The following is a 17,940-nucleotide window of genomic DNA, read 5'->3' on the forward strand; positions in this document are numbered from 1 at the left end:
ATATTCCCTTATTAATCCTAAAGAATTTTTTAAAATAGCACATATTTAAACTGTTAGTCATCCACCAAAAGAGGTGGAAACATACAAAACCCAACACACCCCACACCTAAAACTAAAACAAATATTGAATGATATTTGGCGCCCCCTGCTGGTCAAGACTAATCCCCCCAGCTTTCAGCTTGAATGAGTCACACAGTAGATCTGATACCGACTGAAGAGCTCAAACAAAGATGTGAAAAGGCCCATAGGGGCAGAGGGAATGAATGCAAACATGGTTTTCCTATTGTCTGTAGATGAAAAACAGTTCAAAGCAGCTTTATCTTAAAAAGGTTTATTGAAAAATGTATACATTTCAGAGCAGCACCTCTCCGTACAAAAGGAAAGACTAAAGCAACTCAAAGTTAACTTTTGTTGAGTTGTCTCCCTTTACTCTGTCCATCTCCATCAATATGTCTTACTCAGGTTGCTATTCATTGATTTTACAGTTTAATGATGTTATTGTAGATACAGTAAATATTAAAAAAAAACATTTAAATAGTACATACAATTCTGAAAAACACATACACATGAAAAGACACATATTATATCTCAAACAACTTAAATCTTCTTCACAGATTTCTTCTATTGTTCTACGAAATGATCAACCGAAACATTTGGCAGTACGCAAACAGCTTGCTTGTCATTTGCATTTAGGTTTACTGCACAAAAACCAAATGCAGGACACAATTGTCTAGCACAAGCAGTGAGAAAACACAGAAGAACACAATTCAATACGACTGGAAAAACATTAAACACATGCATGAATAATATCAAAAGATAAACAATATAAAAACAAGACCAGGCTGTATAAAACAACACATTATCTGCATTTTCCAGCCTAAACCTAAGATCTTTGTTACAAAAACAACCCCTGCAATTACATCCAGTGCATATAGATAATAGAAACTAACACACTACATTTTCAGCTCTTCCTGCCACATTTCACAGCCATCATATCAAAGTGTCCACTGTCTCTTCATTTGCATCTTTCTGGAAACTTTCATCAAAATCGGCCAAAAGAGAGAAACGCTTCAGATCACTACACTGGTGGCGCTACGGGAACTTCTATCCTACGAGGGAGAAAAGTGACACAGAGGTGAAGGTAAGTTGAAGAGGAAGACATGGAAATCTAAAATACACAGGTTGGCGGAAAAGTCAAACAAAGATAAAGAAGTAAAGAGAGATAGAAGGTGACAGAAGAAGACTTTGAAAAGTAGAAAGCAACAAACACAGCAGAGTGATAAGCAGCAGCCCACACTGGTGAACAAAGTGTTAGTTAGTCGTGTGTGGATCTTACGGAAAAGCGGTCGTAGTTTCTCCTGCCGTTACCGATTCCACTCTGGTTTTCCACGGAGGAGTAGCTGGGGGGTTTCTCTGGCCAGTCCTTCCCTCTGCCCGCCTTTCGTCTCCCGCTGTCCTCGTCCGAGCTCCAGGACCCTTGGCGATGGTTAGGAGGCGAATAGCTCCTATCCCTCCGTCCCGCTTTGCTGTGCAGTTCCTCCACTATGTCGTCACGACTACGTGACCGAGGCTTGGACCCGCTTCCTCCTCTCCTCCCACCTGATGCTCCCCTGTCGTTCCTCGAATCTTCACGTGTTCCTCCTCCTCCTCCTCGCCTGTTCTCCCATTCCGAGCCATCACTACTTTCGCGCAGGATCCCTCGGCGGGGGGGAGAGGAGTCTCTGTCTCCCCGACCGTCACGTGGGTAACCCGCTCTAGATCGATTTGTACTCCCACTGGACTGGCTGGATATTATGGGTCCACCCCTGGCTCGCTCTCCTCCACCAGGCGCCCTGCGTGAGGAGAAGCTGGGTTGGACAATGGGAGGCAGGGTGATTACCCTTCTTTCCACCCCTCTCACCCCCATCTCGTCCAGGGCAGACAACATACTTGGGGGCCCTGGTGTGTAGGGAACTGGCTGTGGCTGGGGAAGAGGCTGCAGTAGTGGTATACTTTGTAAAGCATGTGGTGCCACTGGAGGTGGTGTCATGTCCAGCCCTCTCATCTGGTTCTCCAGGTAGTCTAACATTTGGTGGTTGCCTTGGATGCTGCCACGTGCACTGTTGTTTACATGGTGGTACTGGTGGTGATGAGGAGGAGGAAGAGGAGGATACTGCTGCAGAGGCATGGGTGACAGCTGCATGGGGGCCATGGCAAAGTTCTGTTTGACAGGGTGGTCTGAGTATGACCCTGGAAGGACAGAAGTCACAAATCTGATCATCAATTCTTCATTTTAACTCCGTTATTCAGTACAAATGATGAACAGGTTTTGGTTCCAGCTACTCTAAGGATTTGTTTGCTTCTCTCTGATTTTGAATCCTTATCCAGTTCCTATTGAGTCACTCACCTGAGTAGAGTATGGGTACGCCCTGGGAGGAGCCATTGGAGCTAATAGGAGCGTAAATAGGTTGACCTTGCATCCAGGGAGCCATCGCCTTCTGAGCATCTCGAATCATCCTATGCTGCATCACCGCTAAGAGCAGAGACACTCACTTCAATCATGTGTTTAAGGACCGAGGAGATTAGCATTTCCACTCCATGAAGGCTACAATGGACTGGATGTTGATACTATGTTGAAACAAGAATTAGATATTTTCCCAGGATTATACTTTGTTTCTGCTGCCCTTTAAGACACTGCTCCACAAATTACTGCCATGATTTGTGGAACACTGTTTCTGTGCTGTCAGTCAAGCATGTTGATGATGAAATTTGACGGTTTCAAGTCTCCACCTGCAGACTGAACTGGGCTCATAAGCAGCTCTGTCTGTCCTACCTTTCTCTGGGCAGCAGCATGTCTTTGGACAACACGGGCAGCGGACGTAGCAGCAGCACTTCTGCGGGCAGCACTGGCAGCAGCAAATGCAGAACAGCAATATCAGCATCAAGGCACCGATGATGATGAGCAAGACTGTCAGCCAATCTGGAACAGCAGGAGAGGCGATTAGGACACATAATCTGCTGCACCACTGATGAGTCCCACTAACTCTTGGCATCTTTTTCTTCTGGAAATGAATTTAAGGTCAATGAGACGGTGAGGACAACAACCCCGCCTTATGCTGAGGTAACTTACGGTAAACTATGAGTTTGATCTCACGGTCGGAGTCTCCACTCGTGTCACCAGGAGCATCAATGGAGCAGTAATACACTCCATTATCCCACCACATTACCTCACCGATGACCAGGTCAGCTTCTGTTGATGGACACATAAGCATTACATCATTTCATTGAGCTGACACAGCAACACACATTCAGGTGTAGCAACAACACAAACCTAAAGCACTTTGAAGGTAACAAAAACAGTTATGCAAGATATTTTCCTGACATTGTATGTTTGGTATGAGGGCTGCTGTCATTAACTGACTCAGCTGCTGTTCAGCTTCTCCTGATCTGCAAATTATACTAGTAAGCAGCCAATGTAATGCATTAACTAACATGTCATTTGCTTGCATTTGTATTTTTTTTGTACGGCATCCTAGAATTAAAACATATCATCTGCCCTATGGAGTAACAAAGACACTTCTACTAATAGATCTTGACTTATACTGTACATACAAATGAACACATAGACAGACATGGCACAGTGTCCTGGAGATATAACTGACAGGCTGCGGTGAGTCTTCATTTATAATGATATAGATATTTGAGACTGGAACAGTTTCTATGACAACATGAGACTCACTGTTCTGAATGGTAATTCTGCGTTCTCGGTAGTCTGAGCCCAGTATGGGCTCACTAGTGCCCCTCTTCTGGATCACAGTCCGAATGGTGCGCTGGCGGTCTTGACAGTCAATGGCTGGGTCCTGACCCAGCTGCAAAGCCGCCTGAAAACCTACAAGAACAGACAGACAGATTTGATTTGATGTTTTTATACATTGTTGCTTATTCAAGGTTATATTAGGAATTAGACCAGACAACACATTAACCAACGTGCTGCCAGTTGTGTAATCATGCTCAGTCAGTGGATAATCCTTTGATAGCCATTAGTTAATGATGTGCAAACCTGCATTCACCAGGGCACCAAAATGTGTTTACAGTGTAAACAGGTTAGTCTGTGTGTTTAGGAGAGTTAAGGTTTAGCTCATCTTTAATGTTGTTGAATGTATAAAAGACAGTATGGCCCATTAAGGGTTAACACATCAACTCTATGGATTCTGGAAAGTAATGTACAAAGTAGAAAGTCTCTAGAATATTAGAATGTTTTCGGTTTCTGAATCTTGTTACAAATTTTGCCATTAGTTAAGGCAAATGTGCTAATGTACTTCTACTATCAATGTTGTTTACACTGGCTAACAACTAAGTTTCCAGAGCCATAGTTGGCAGCTTCAAATTGTTTCTTTTCTCCACACAACAGACAGAATATTCATTTTGAATCAAAGAAAAGCAGCAAATCCTCACATTAGGGATACGGAAACCAAGAAAGTTTGTAATGCATTATTGCCACGTTCGCCACTATTGTTCCACCTTGTGCTTTGTTGGCAGTACAACTGTAATATGATGCGGCGACATCCCATTATACCTATGCTGCTGTGAGCTCACCTGTGGAGTAGTACTCAAGCACAGGGTCTTTGCAGAAAGATTTGAATCTCCAGGTGACCATGACCTCCTGAAGGTTTGCTGAGGTGGAATAATCACAACGCAGGATGATCGAGGCAAACAGGGTGGTGTATCTCTCTGTCTGTGGAACAACCACCTGGATGGAGAGCAGCTCTAATAAAGGACACAAAGGGTTAGGAGGTAAGAAGATTAATATGTAGAGACACGATTCACTTTTCATTATTACCTTTGCACAAAGGGAATATTGTGTTTGTGTTTTGTGCGCTGCTCTTTTGTGGTAGATAAGAATCTGACCTGACTGGTAGGAGTTAGTGTGCTGCTCACATACCGGGCTAAATCATTATCAAGTAAAAATACCTGTCAGTCACACAGAGCAGTACACAGTGTATTTAAGAAGAGTGGGGTGATGACTGACACCTATGTTAGTGGAGTATCATATAAAATAAAAGTATTTTTTCAAGTGCAAAGAATTTGGGGTTAGGATTAATCTCATTTTGATACGAGTTACATAGATTACTGAATACTTTCACCCTGACAGATTCATGACAAATAAAATCATTCATAAAAAGTAAATAAATAAATAAAGAGTATTCATATCATATCTCCATATACATTATTGTTACAGTTTTATAAAGGTGTAATTCTTCTGCGTGAGTTGAGGAATTTTATGGGAAAAATACACAAATGACTCGAGAAAAATGACTGTTATTAGGTATATCTTATCGATTGTCATGTAATGGATGCGAAAGCGTAAACAAGGTGTGCCTAATAAATCGGCTAAAGTGTACAGTCACGTGACCTGCGATCGGCCTTGTCCTGTTTACTTGGTTTGTCGATAATTAACAGACAGGCTCACTTTTTTTCAGATTGTCAAAATGGCCCAGTTTTCCACCTTATTGCCCATTAAGTATAAATACATGTCCATACTGTGTGTGTACGTCACCTGCACGGTCACACACAGTGTTTACAGCCTCACCTGTTGGCAGATACACCAGCAGAAGCACCATCAGTATCAAGTTTCCCATCGCGTTGTTGCTCTGTATCCTATGGCGGAAGCTCGTCTTTCTTTATTTTTTTATCCTTCTGACGACTCAAATCCCACAAAAAATCGCGAACATCCGAAAAAAAACGTCACATAAACGCACATCTGCATAATCTGAGTGATTTATCAGGAAGTCATAGTCCTCAGGCACGATGTGTTCCGATCCGCCAGCAGCGCCTCTCACAACTTTCCCTAAGGATTCCGTCGTGCAGGTGGAGCCCCTCCCCCCCGCAGCTTCACCTGACGTCATAGCTCCGCCCCCTGGTGACAGGTGCAGCACAGCAGGAAGAGAATCTGTCCCCTCTGTCTGTCCCTCAGCGAGCAGAGACGGCTTCAGTCAACAGTACGACATCAGTGAAAGTATAAAACAATTACTGATGCAATGATTAGTGAGTAGTAATCAGTAAAGTAGTAAGTGTATTGTGATTTTACTTACTTGAGTGAATCCTGTTGACCTCCCAGATCAAGTTCAAGAATTTACCAACTTGTTTTTACAGATTTATGATGTAACAATCACCCGCCCTCCGTCCATTTTCTAAACACACAACTTCACTCTCACGTTCACGCCTACGGGCCGTTTAGAGTTTTCAGTTCACCTGCATGTTATCGGCCTGTGGGAGGAAACTGGAGCAGCTGGAGCAAAACCACAGAGACATGCACACATGCAAACTCTAGGCGCAGAGGCCCCGCTGCTCTCCTGCCTCTCCTGCCTCTCCTATCAAACTGGGAAAGTTGTTTGTGGACATCTGGGGAACTTTGATCTTCATTGCTACTATTATTGGCATTTTATACTCTTATACTACTACATAATTAATGATTTCCATAAAATAATTGATCTATTCTATTTGTTTTAACCCAAGAGTTAACACCCAGGCCTTCTTAAAACCTTCCCTGCCCTTAATGATTTGAAAAGTACATCAAATCCAATTCTAGCTGTGTACTGAAAGAGTTGTACACGAAGGTAAAGAGTCGATCCGCCCATCTGCTCTGTTGGTATTCACGTCCTCGCTCAGTTTAAAGTTCACTCTCAGGATGAGTCACACTGGGAGTTGGGAGTTCTTTGTGTGGGATGTTTGCGTCTCTTATCGAGCACACAGACTCCAGTGAGCTTCAGCGTTGACACAGAACCAGTTGAACTCAAGCGCTGTGCTCCGTTGGCTGAAGTGTGCTGCATTAATTGATGAACGGCTTTATAATCTCAGCCTGAGCCGGTTTCAGACTTCCTTCCTGGTATTGAATTCGATGTGTGTGTGGGAAGGATGCGTCATTCATTTTGTCTCCTGTTCTCAGTGTGTTTCTTCTCTCATGGAAATGTCCAAACACTATGTTTTGCTTTTTGGGTATTTTTTATATTAATTGTGGAGCTTAGATTGCATTTTATAAAGTAAAACAGAAACTCAAGATACGATTTCTTGTCCTTTCTGGTAATGGATTTGTTTTTACAGTGTATCGCTTTAAGAGGAGCGAAGCCAAAAGCCAATTTAATGACTAAATACTTTATATAGATATTTTAAAGCTATACACATAACTCTGCTAATTGTATGCAGTGCTGCGGGATGACGCTTGTGTGCAGTGTTTATTTAGCTGAGTATTCTGGATAAGCAGTGATAAGAAACACACACTCCAGGGCACACACACACACACAAACACACACACACATTATCAGTCAGGATAACCACACACAGACTAGATTCCGTTACAGACAAAAAAGTGTTTTGTTTTTTCTTTATCAAAATCATTTATGTCAAAACAATCCAAATATATGCAGTGGCACAATGTCAGAACCCAGCGGAGCCTTCAGGTCGACTCATTTACAGGCTTTATACTTCAGCAGTGCAATTTAGAACCTGCAACATGATATCAAAGTACAGTACAAATACTTTTCACAATGCAAAGCGAACCTGAGTTGCAGCATTCAGTCATGTGACGCCTATGGGAACACGCAAGATGACAAGACACTGAAATACACAGAATACATTGAGTAACAAAGCGGTGCGGTGGGAAAGTAGAAAAAAAACACGTTGGCACTGTCACATTACAAACAAAACATAAGAAATATACAGTTGCACACAGCACATATGTAATATGTGTAGACATGCATAAATACACAATCATACCCATGCACACAAAGGCTAATGTGCACATGCAGCCATCCACTAAGAGACACGGCTGCACGTATCACACACTGTGCATGTTCGTTTGTGATGATCCACTCCTGTTAGGTGAGTGAGGTGAGACTTGATATGGCTGCTGGCGGAACAGTGAGCGGCTCCTGCGTGGCGACAGGACGGTTAAATGAATGGAGCCTCTGCCCCGTCACACTATGAGAGAGCCCCTGCTCAGTGCAGTGTTCTGTTAGGGAAATACACCAAGAGCCACATGTTAGAGACCTCACAGTCATGCTCATGCAGGGTTAGTCCAGCCTGGTGCCCGAGCCAAAGCGTGCTGATGGTTCACAGATATATCATGCGGCTCTGTTAGTAGTGACTGGGAGAGGAGGGGAGAGGATCAGGAATGTGAATGTAAGCATAATGATGTCATGATTGCAATGATGGAATGAATAGATAGTCACTTGTCTTTATTCGCTGTCAACTGAGGCCAAAGCAGGGTTACATTTATCTTGTTAAATCTTTGTTTAGAATGATAAATGATTTAGTATAAGACCATAAATCTTGAGATACAATCTATGTACAAACACTGTCGAACGATGTAAACTACTTACAGAGTTTACTTTTTATAATCTCCTTTACCAAAGAGAGAGGACGTCCTTTTCCTGCTACAAGTAACTCACCATGTTTCGGCTCCTGTCTCGCTCCTCTCTGCCCCCCTGTAAGGTTTGGGCCAAATCCTGGTGGGGACGGGTGTAAGAGAAAGGCCTTGTGGATGGATCAGTGGTCCTATAGCGTTGTGTGTTTGTGTGGTGAGGTTCTACTGTCCTGTAACGCTCCACGTTATTCTCAGCCCTGCGGTATCGCTCTACTTCAGAATACGGAGGTAAAGGGTCGTCCTCTTCTGGACGGTTGCTAGGTGAGCGGCTGTAATAACTATCGCTTCCTTTACCTCTAGAGCTGCCCTTGGAGGGAGTGTCACTGTCCTCGTCTATCCTCCCAGCGCCCCGTTCCCCTCCCCGTCCCCTCGCCTTGCTCTCCAATGCGCTGTTCAGGAGGGCGTCGTCGTAGCCTCTTCCACGCTTGGCGTGGCCCTGCGGCGGCCGACAGGGACGGTCGCTGTCCCACGTGTCCCTCCTCTTCTGAGCGACGGGTGATGGACTGCGGCGACGCCAGCTGTCGTCTTCATCATAGAGACGACGTGGAGGGCTGTCGTTGGGATAATCCCTGTCAGAGGCCCGGTGCCGAGGCTCAGGCCGGCGAGCCCGGGGGTCATAGGACCGGGCGAACTCCTCCAGCTCGTCCAGGGAGCCGGTGCGTCCTCTCCTGCTGAGGGTTTTTCTTTGCAGGTGCTCTGAGCGAGGATTCCACCTGAAGACACAACTCAGCATTCAGTGATAGGCAATTTATACGTAGACAACTTCTCTAGTGTCTGGGGACAAGTCGATTACCACAGAACCAAAATATCCCTGGATTGGTTCTGACCAGGGACTTTTGTAGTCACACCCGCCCTTCCTCCTTCTCTATGATCTATGCAATAACTGCAAAATGACCAAAATAATCTTGACAGCATGACATTGGCAGCATGGTGTCACTGTACCTGGTTTCCAGTTCATCGTCTGAGTGGCTGACTCGGTCCCGTCTGTGCCTGCGGCTCTTGGTAGATGGAGCCACTCTCAGCACAGACTGGTCATCCAGGTCTGCGATGGGCGGCAGCGCCTTCAACTGGACGGTCTGATAGGTGTGTCGGAAGTCTGTAGTCCCTCCTTCATGTAGAGAGCTCAGCTCTGACAGGCTACTGGCTGTTGGGACAAACAGATCACTATGGAGTTGATATTTCATTATTTGATGCAGTGTGGAAATACTTTGGGGTCACAAACCTCCTACAAAAACAGATACGTTGAAGGGCTACATGCTTGTGTTTTTGGCTTAGTTTTTAGACTGTGATTGTGTTAAAACGGATCTGTATTTGTCTGAAAACAAGCCTGCTTGTCTCAGTTCCTGCAAAGTTTACATTGCAGAGTGTGAAGATTTCACTGGAGGGTGATAGTTTCACAGCTACATGTGGTCAGCTAGAAGAACTATGTCCTGCAGGTGTTTGGGATAATAGTGGGCTGTGTACTTATGGCACAAGTGAAACTAGGTCATATAAGTCTACAACTGTATGATCATAAGCCTAAACTATGATTAACTATGACCAAAACAAAAATGGCCACACGAAAAAGAGAAAGAAATGGAATAGAACAGAACAGAAGTGAAAAGCCTTGCATGTTCCATCAAGAAATGCAAGGCAAACAGAATGCAAGGATTAGATGGTAACTAGTCTGAATTAATTTACACAAACTATCCACATGTACACAAGACACAAACACACACAACTATCACACTGCTGCACAGATTAGAGAAACAGGCCTAATCTGTGCAGGCTTACGTTGGAGTGCAGCCATCTTGGCAGAGGGGAACTGAGCCAGCTCCTTCTCTATGTAGTACAGAACTTTCATTGAGTCCTCGCTTTGACTGGATTTCAGTCGATAACCACTGCGCACTGTGGATGTGGACACACACACACGTACATGGGAACGTAATCATGCAAGGACACACAGATACACAACGTATGTTCTTACAGAGCAAAAAACTTCCCAAACTCGCAAATCTAGAAAGTATTTTGAATTCACAGACACAAACATGCATGTGGGCTAACAGACATTGGCTCATGTTATGTTGTGTTATGTTGTTAGAGACAGAGCAGAGGGTGAGGAATGACACATGAAATGAAGGTTATTCAACTCAACGTCTAGCGATCAGATCTTACATCCCGTCTCCGTGACACTCACCACCAGCCAGGTTCGTCTCCACCGAAGGGAGAGAGACGATCTTTGGGTCCACAAGGGATGAAGGAGCGAGAGGCACCATGGTGGTAGGGACTCCAGGAATGTAGTAGGGATACACAGGGACCTGAGGGGGCGGTGGACTCTTGGCCATCCTCATACTCTTCCCTGCCTCATACACTGTAGTGTGACAGAAGAGACAGCTGTCATGTTCAAGTGATACTAAGTGAAAACATACCAAGTAGCCAAACCCCTATTTATAACACAGTTTTGAAACATTCCCCTGCATTTGGACATTCCCAGCACGTATCCTGTCCCAATGTTACGGACTTAATGCCGGTAAACACTTTCTGTGTTACGTTACCTTGAGAAAACCTACTTAGAGCCTGGCGGTGTGAGTTACTTACAGTGTCGCGGGCAGCAGCAGGTGTCGGGACAGCAGCAGCAGCGGACGTAGCAGCAGCAGGAGTGAGGGCAACACTGGCACCAGCAGATTCCCAACAGCAACAGGAACAAGACACTACCCAGGGCCACACATGCCACAAACACCCACTCTGGAAAGGAGACACAAACAGACACACACACGCTGATAAACACATTGTCTCCTCTTAACAGGCAAATAAGTGGGTATGATCGACAGAATGTATGATGGCGTTATGGGAAGAAGTTGTGAATGAAACAAATACAACAACACTTTCTGCATGCTGACCTCCAAAGTCATACTCTCTCTCCCCCTCTCTCTTTCTCTGATGGTGTGTTCAAAGACCACAGAGGAAACTTCAAAAGCCACTCGAGGGACTCCAGACTCTTATCCAATGCGACATCTCCATGCGTCCCGGCCCTAAACCTAATTTCCTCAGGATGTCTTCTCAAACCCACTCACCCCCTATGTTTAAACATCATAAAGATTATCTGAGTCTGTGGTTCTCAGTCAGTCTGACAAGCTTAGCTCCGTGTCCTAAAAAGGCCACTGTATTGAAGCCAAAGTCTTTAAATCTTCTTTTCATAGGTGAGCCTAGGGGGCACGTTCATGAACCGTCATGAGGCCAAAATGCCACCAGCCGAGACGCACAAAAGCCTATGAATACTCAAAATTAATACATGTTTGGAGTAAGGGGTTATGTGGGCTGTACTCACAACTACACAGCCATATTTTGATTGAACAATGACACAAACCTGCCTCCTGCTCACCTACAAAATGGAAATGGGCAAACCCTTATTAATGTAACAATATAGACGGCCCTGTAACAGTCTGGGAAGGAAAGCTGCTGCTCCATTGTTATATCAGTGCAGAATCAGTGTGCCTGGCCTCCCATCAAGTACATTTGTTAGTTAAAGAGCGCTTTGATTGGATAGTATGAATAAAACATTAGGAGGCATTAAGTAGCTTGGAAAATGGCAGCCAGTGAAACCAAAGTGCAGGTGAGGCGGCGTACCTGCCATAATCTCCACATCAAACTCAGGTAGGATATCGTCGGGCTCACCTGTCCTGCCTGCAGAGAGATGGAGAGCACAGGTGAGGCCGGGCAGAGGCAGCGTGAAGCAAGAGTAAAAGCTCAGGCAGAGAAGCAAATCTGGGAGTCGCTGGCTGACGTGACGGTCTTGCACAAACTAAGGAACTGAGCTGACTGACTCTGTTCTTACACCACCGACACTGACAAACACAGTAAAGTAGCATTAATATTAAGCACTACCATGAATGATTAAATACACTTTGCCATATGAGGTTGATCATGGACAATTTAGAAATCACATGTGTTGTAGATATCATACTATAAGAATGTGAAGGAGGAGAGTGACATTTAGACCACAGGGGTCACATGGATTCCAGCCCAGAGTTAAGTAATAAAATGCCACTGAGATCTTCCTGGAGGTGTTTTTGAAAATACTAACCTATGACCATAAACATAATTCATGTGGAGTCAAGGTCAGAGTTCAAAAGCCATCTCATTTCACACAAAATCTAAATTTAGCCGTAAAACCAGCCGGGGCGCTCATCAAATATGATTCTGGCGGCATTAAGCGCCAATGAACGCATGCGTATGTAAGTGTACACACATGCACATGCAACGTGCATATACACACAAACACGTAGATAAGATGTGCCAGCATAGGGAGCATGAGAATGTCTGTAGCAAAGCGAGCGGACAAAGAGCACAAGCTTGGGAAAGTGGGGCAGATAACATTTGTAGGACACCAATTTACTATAGGGTCTATAGGTTCTCAACCAAAAGGTCATGGAGCTCTATTATCATGAAACAATGCCTCTTTGTGCTTCTTATACATACATAAACAAAAACATTAAGGTGGTTAATAAACAGTTAAGTACCAAGAAGACCAGGGAATTGCAACTGGGCGTGATGACACTGACACACAACTGTAAGTATTAATTCACGACTCTTTATTATGTGTCTATGTGAGTCCTTTAAGGGCTATAATTAAAGTAAAGACCAGTCACTGTATGATCTGTCTGAGTACAGGGATAGACTCAACACCCACAGGCAGCCAGGCTCCACCGTGTGCTGAGTAGGCAGTTACTATGGAGAAACCAGCATACCTTCCCCTTCTGATAGAAAAAGTAATCTTGTTACCCTGGTACGCTCATCTACATACCACAGAGTTCAGCAACACTGAGAAGTAACCTGAGAGAACCGAGGAGCTATGCAGCCCTGAGCAGTAGGGAGGAGGTGGAGGATATGAGGAAGGCAAAGTAAATGAGGGAGGGAGTGTGTGTGATAAGGTTTTGAAAGAAAGGGGAGTGAAAGCTAAGGAGAAACGGCACCAAAAGGGCAGCGGAGAGGGTGAGAAAACCACAACAATGAGTTGTTGCTGGAATTCCAGAACAAGAACATCTGGGAAAATTAAAAACAAAACGTAAACTGATTGGATTTGACACACTCTTAACTTGTAATTCTAAATTCTTGTACTCAATTCCATAACACAGTCATTCTTGTAGGGCTCAGAAGTTGAACCCACAACCCCCTTCTTCCCTGTGTGAGCTGTTTAAAATCAGATTAGTGCACAGCAGAGACGTATGGGTGAGACGCTTGAATGCAACATTTACAGGAAAGATGAAAACTACTTTGGCATCATAACAACAAAGTTTCTCCTTAGTTCCTTCTTCCGTCTTCGTGACTACACCAGTGACACTTGACATGCTACAGTCTCCTCAGAAAAGGCACGTTGCCATAGGAACAGCTTGAGGAGGGCCTTGCCTTTTTTGACAAGAATAGCCTGAAAAATCTCCCTCGCTTAAACCTCACAACATTCCATTAACAGCACATAGTAAAACCCTGGCCATTCACACCAACACAGCAGCTGTCGGACATAAGTTTGTAATCATTAATCAGCATTAAACAGTCCCCAATGAGTAAATACAACCCACAAACACACATACACACATGACTCTGTAGCTGAACATATGATCCCATTAGTCTTTCAATCTGGATACGACATATGAATGAAAAATACAGTCCAGCTAAACGTCAGCTCCATCAAGTATAAGCTCTGCTGCACAAAGGAGTCTGTCACAAAGGATCAGCACCATGTGAAGAGGCAAACGCCATTGGCCGTCTCCATGGAAGCACTTGTATGTACACTTTGGAATGCGGGCGACAAAGGGCCCACTTCTAAAAACCTTAAAGAACAATAAAACCAACCGTCACCGAGCTCACGCAAGCAAACAAACAAACATCCAGACAAACAAGAAGACAGCATTCAGCCTATGGCGCATTAAAGCAGGAGGATTACTCTGTTTGCCCACAGCCTTTATGTATTTGCTTTGATATGAATGAAGTGTAGGCATACCGAGGACAAGTAACTCCAAGTGGGCCTCGTTCCTCCCCTCCAGATCGTTAGCGATGACAACTTTACAGAAGTAAACGCCGCTGTCGCCCCACTCCAGCTTCCCAATACGCAAGTCGGCATCTGCAAGCAAGAACATGAGCACAGTAAGAGACCATGTTGCACACAAGATGAACCTCCAATAAAATATGATAAAAACAATAATAAAAAGCATGTTTCTGATGCATTATTATATTTATTTAGTCTTATTCATAGCACAAGCACATGAATGACCATATATGGTTACACCTGATATCTGGGGAAACTAATGACTTCAGTGTAATCAAAAGTGTCCCTGACAGTATTAAACGCTGTCCAGCTGTAACTATTGACAACGGCATTGTTAAATGTGATAACATAGAGGCAGCTTGGGTAGAAATGTGTGTTTTGTCTTGATAAGGGGTGAAGTGTGAAACGTGAATAAGAGCAGGAGGCTGTGTTCGTGTGTGTAGTGGCTCCTCTATTGTGAGACAAAGACAAAAGAGGACTATTTAGAGAACAGGAAAGCACAGGCAGCTCTGATTCCTGCCTGGAGATGTGTTTCCAAAGGTCACTAATAATCTTGTGGATCAAGAAAGAAGTAGAAAAACTCTTCCACCTCAATTCACAATATTCTCAAAGCGGATAAGAATCTCCACATTACCGTTTATGGTGATGTCTCTGCCTTTGTAGCGCTCGGCCAGTGTCAGAGAGGATCCCTGTGCCGAGGCCACCACGTGAACTGAGCGGCTGCTGTCTGGGCACTCTGTGTGGGACTCGGCACCCGGATCGGCGGCATTGATGCCCAGGGTGAAGGACTCCCGTGTGCGGTCGCGGCAGTAGGACTTGTACCACCACTGCACCACCGGGGCCTGAGTGGACGTGGTGTGGTACTTACACGGGAGGACCACAGACTGGAAGAGCATGGCAAGGCGCTGACTCTCCCCGACTGTGACATGCACACCATCACACACAGGGACTGACACACACAGAGGGAAACAGGGAATAAATGTCTTAGTATTAAGGAAAACATCAAGGATAACAATCATGGAAACCTGATTTGAGGGTTAAGCAAATGCTACTCTGAGGTAAAAATGTGTGCAGTTTACTGATAGTATGTTATTCAAAACCTGTATATGCACCTTTAGATAGTGTTTATTTGCACATTTTGCACTCCTGAATGAGGGAATTACACCTGACTGAGCAATGATTTGTGTAAGATCAAGCACAGGAGCAGAGATGAGTTGGGGGGATAAAGAGGGTCTTCTCCTGCTCAGTACGAGGGTCAGGAGGGTTAAATTCCACAGTGTTAGTGGGTGCGTGTGCAGGGGGCTGGGGAGGCCTGCAGAGAGGCAGGGGGTTATCATCACACAGGGGAGCCAGCCAGGACTCAGACAATCATGGCTGCTTTCTGCTGAATAACTGCTCATATTAGGTCTGGGTGGGGCAGGAACTCACTCTAAATATTTCCCAGAAGACAGGAAATCAAAACAAAAGCAAACCCACCAGCCCACGTCTCCCTCAGACCTGGCCAGAGCAGCAGAAACTCGCCTACTATCGCTTCATCTAAAACGTCTGTTAGTTGGAATTTCTCCTTTGTGATATGAGTGAGATTCTGACGAGTTGCAAGCCACTTAACTGCTTCAGAAGTCCACGCATGTGATTGTACTTTTCAGTTTTTCATCAGCGGTGACTCAGTGTTTAGCTTTGTCACCTCACAAGACGAAGAAGGTCATGGATTCAGATCCAGCTTCTCTCTGTGTCTGTATGTGTTTCCTCCCACAGGATTAAAGAGTCAAATGCTCAATGAATAAATGTGCTGTAAAGGTGATACATTTGTAACCATGGTAACTACATAAATATAAAGAAAAGCCTAAAGACTGAAGTGAACTAAGCACATTGTTTTTTTTGGCATGAATAGCTGCTGCATGATAACTTGAAAAATGTACAATTCTATCGATTAAACCCCTGAAAACTGAAATTGGACTTGTGTGTTATTTCACTACTATAAAGTAAGTTGCAATGTCCCTTTCCCTGGTGAGAAACAACACATCTATTCTCCTCAGAGGTTGACTGTTGTGGGAGGGAAGTACAGTGATGGTGACGGGTCGTCCTCATTATTTTAACCCTGTATGATCAGGGTGCCTGGATGCCTAAATTCCTCCCACGCACCGGCTCTGGACCTCCCTTTGTATCTTTTTCCATGGACCAGTCCATTGTTAGGCCTGGGCTGAAAATCTCCCCCTGTCCCACTTGAATAGGGGGAGGAGGTCACACACACACACACGCCCAACCAATGGGGATATCTGGCCTAGTCCAGCTGGGTGTGAACAGACCAATTAACTGCAAGAGATTTAAACCAAACCGTTACATGATGAATCGCATCAGTTTGGGGCAAGAGGAAGCAGAAGAAACACACACACACACACACACGTACACACACACCTTGGATGCATCATCATCGCCGTTACCCTGCAGTATCTCTTAACTATTGTTTACTACGTCTTTCATCAGGTGTGACTCACTGTAAGCTAATGAAGAGTTACAGCCACAACGGTTCTCCACCTGCACACTTGCATACATACAGGCCTCACTTGTGGCCTCGGTTAGGTTTTAACCACAGTGGTTACTCATATATTCCTGTCCCGTGTCCCCCTGTCTCCTCCGGTGTTTCCTGGACCCAGTCGACACATTTCCTCTGGAAGGCTGTTGCATTTCCTGCCTATACTTTGTCATGGATTCCTTCACATTGACTCATTAAGTTACAGAAACTGATAAGAAGGAACAGTCATAAAGAGATAAGGATTTCACTGCAATTACACAAAGAGTTATCACTGTAATCATACTTTACATGCACACAAAAGGTCTGTCACTGCAAAACTAGAACTCCCACCAGGTATTAGAATGAGAGGATTTGAAGCACAATCAACCATTATGAAAAGTATTGGACTACCACACAGGATAAAGCCCTGCAGGGTGATTATCAGGCCTCTCCTGTCCCTAATGTATTACAAATGTAATGAAAAATGGGCTATTGTTAGAAATAAATAAACAAACATATAGACTACATATATTATCTTCCAAACGGAACACATGCCCACCGGATCTCAGTGTAACAGTCCGCCTGAGATACGCAAAGATCAACCTGTTGCGCTGTTGTCGCAAAGAAGTTTGAGTAAAACAGGAGCAAACTCACCCGTCGCTGCGAGGAACAAGGCCAGCAGGTAAACCTTCATCTTAGAGCTCGTTTTTTACAATAAAGTGCGATTTATCCTCATGGCGCTCATTGTCCCTCTGCGCCGACCGCTGCTGCCTGCCGTCTGCACGGGACAGAGGGATTCAGCCCTGCGACTAACGGGACTGTACCACTTCATACGTAGGTGGGTCCTGAACGCAACACGGACACAGAACTCGATACCGACCCGCCCGTCTACAACAAGCAGGGACCAGGGTAGGATTAATGGTGCGTTTGTACAATTTTCTATACCAATGTTGTGCAGTAATTTGAATTTTCTCTGTTATGCCGCAGTGCATTCGGGGGAGAATA

At 44.6% G+C, this 17,940-nt stretch overlaps 2 protein-coding genes across 4 annotated transcripts; both read right to left on the bottom strand.

Annotated features, from left to right (window-relative positions):
- Positions 1–315: 315 nt before the first annotated feature.
- LOC143007721 (immunoglobulin-like domain-containing receptor 1) lies at positions 316–5,853 on the bottom strand. Its single transcript, XM_076159172.1, has 8 exons — positions 5,570–5,853; positions 4,576–4,746; positions 3,719–3,868; positions 3,110–3,229; positions 2,813–2,959; positions 2,387–2,512; positions 1,337–2,229; positions 316–1,109 (listed from the first exon to the last, which is right to left on the bottom strand). Exons 1-8 carry the CDS (start codon positions 5,616–5,618, stop codon positions 1,071–1,073), a joined length of 1,695 nt encoding a protein of 564 aa, XP_076015287.1. The 5' UTR covers positions 5,619–5,853; the 3' UTR covers positions 316–1,070.
- Positions 5,854–7,346: 1,493 nt separating this feature from the next.
- On the bottom strand, positions 7,347–17,935 carry LOC143007751 (immunoglobulin-like domain-containing receptor 2). 3 transcript variants are annotated; one of them, XM_076159199.1, is made up of 10 exons: positions 17,590–17,935; positions 15,058–15,372; positions 14,379–14,498; positions 12,008–12,064; positions 10,979–11,125; positions 10,578–10,751; positions 10,175–10,288; positions 9,344–9,545; positions 8,427–9,114; positions 7,347–7,987 (listed from the first exon to the last, which is right to left on the bottom strand). In XM_076159199.1, the coding sequence occupies exons 1-10, from the start codon at positions 17,627–17,629 to the stop codon at positions 7,952–7,954; spliced, it is 1,893 nt and encodes a 630-aa protein (XP_076015314.1). In that variant the 5' UTR covers positions 17,630–17,935; the 3' UTR covers positions 7,347–7,951. The 3 variants fall into 3 exon arrangements, with proteins under 3 accessions (XP_076015314.1, XP_076015315.1, XP_076015316.1); XM_076159200.1 differs by lacking the exon at positions 12,008–12,064 and having other exon boundaries at positions 17,590–17,934; XM_076159201.1 differs by lacking the exon at positions 10,175–10,288 and having other exon boundaries at positions 17,590–17,934.
- Positions 17,936–17,940: the final 5 nt, after the last annotated feature.

Source organism: Genypterus blacodes, unplaced genomic scaffold (assembly GCF_046128005.1).
Source record: "Genypterus blacodes isolate CSIRO-AG114 ecotype Tasmania unplaced genomic scaffold, CSIRO-AGI_Gbla_v1 ptg000093l_1, whole genome shotgun sequence".
In the NCBI taxonomy this organism is placed as follows: domain Eukaryota; kingdom Metazoa; phylum Chordata; class Actinopteri; order Ophidiiformes; family Ophidiidae; genus Genypterus; species Genypterus blacodes.

Coding starts and splice junctions, on each gene's coding strand:
- LOC143007721 (XM_076159172.1), bottom strand. CDS start 5,618: ATGGGAAACTTGATACTGATGGTGCTTCTGCTGGTGTATCTGCCAACA. Junction 3,869..4,575: donor GCTTGAGTACTACTCCACAG/GTGAGCTCACAG, acceptor CTGTTCTTGTAG/GTTTTCAGGCGGCTTTGCAG. Junction 2,230..2,386: donor CGTACCCATACTCTACTCAG/GTGAGTGACTCA, acceptor CTGTCCTTCCAG/GGTCATACTCAGACCACCCT.
- LOC143007751 (XM_076159199.1), bottom strand. CDS start 17,629: ATGAAGGTTTACCTGCTGGCCTTGTTCCTCGCAGCGACGG. Junction 9,546..10,174: donor CAAGATGGCTGCACTCCAAC/GTAAGCCTGCAC, acceptor TTGTCCCAACAG/CCAGTAGCCTGTCAGAGCTG. Junction 9,115..9,343: donor GACGATGAACTGGAAACCAG/GTACAGTGACAC, acceptor TTGTGTCTTCAG/GTGGAATCCTCGCTCAGAGC.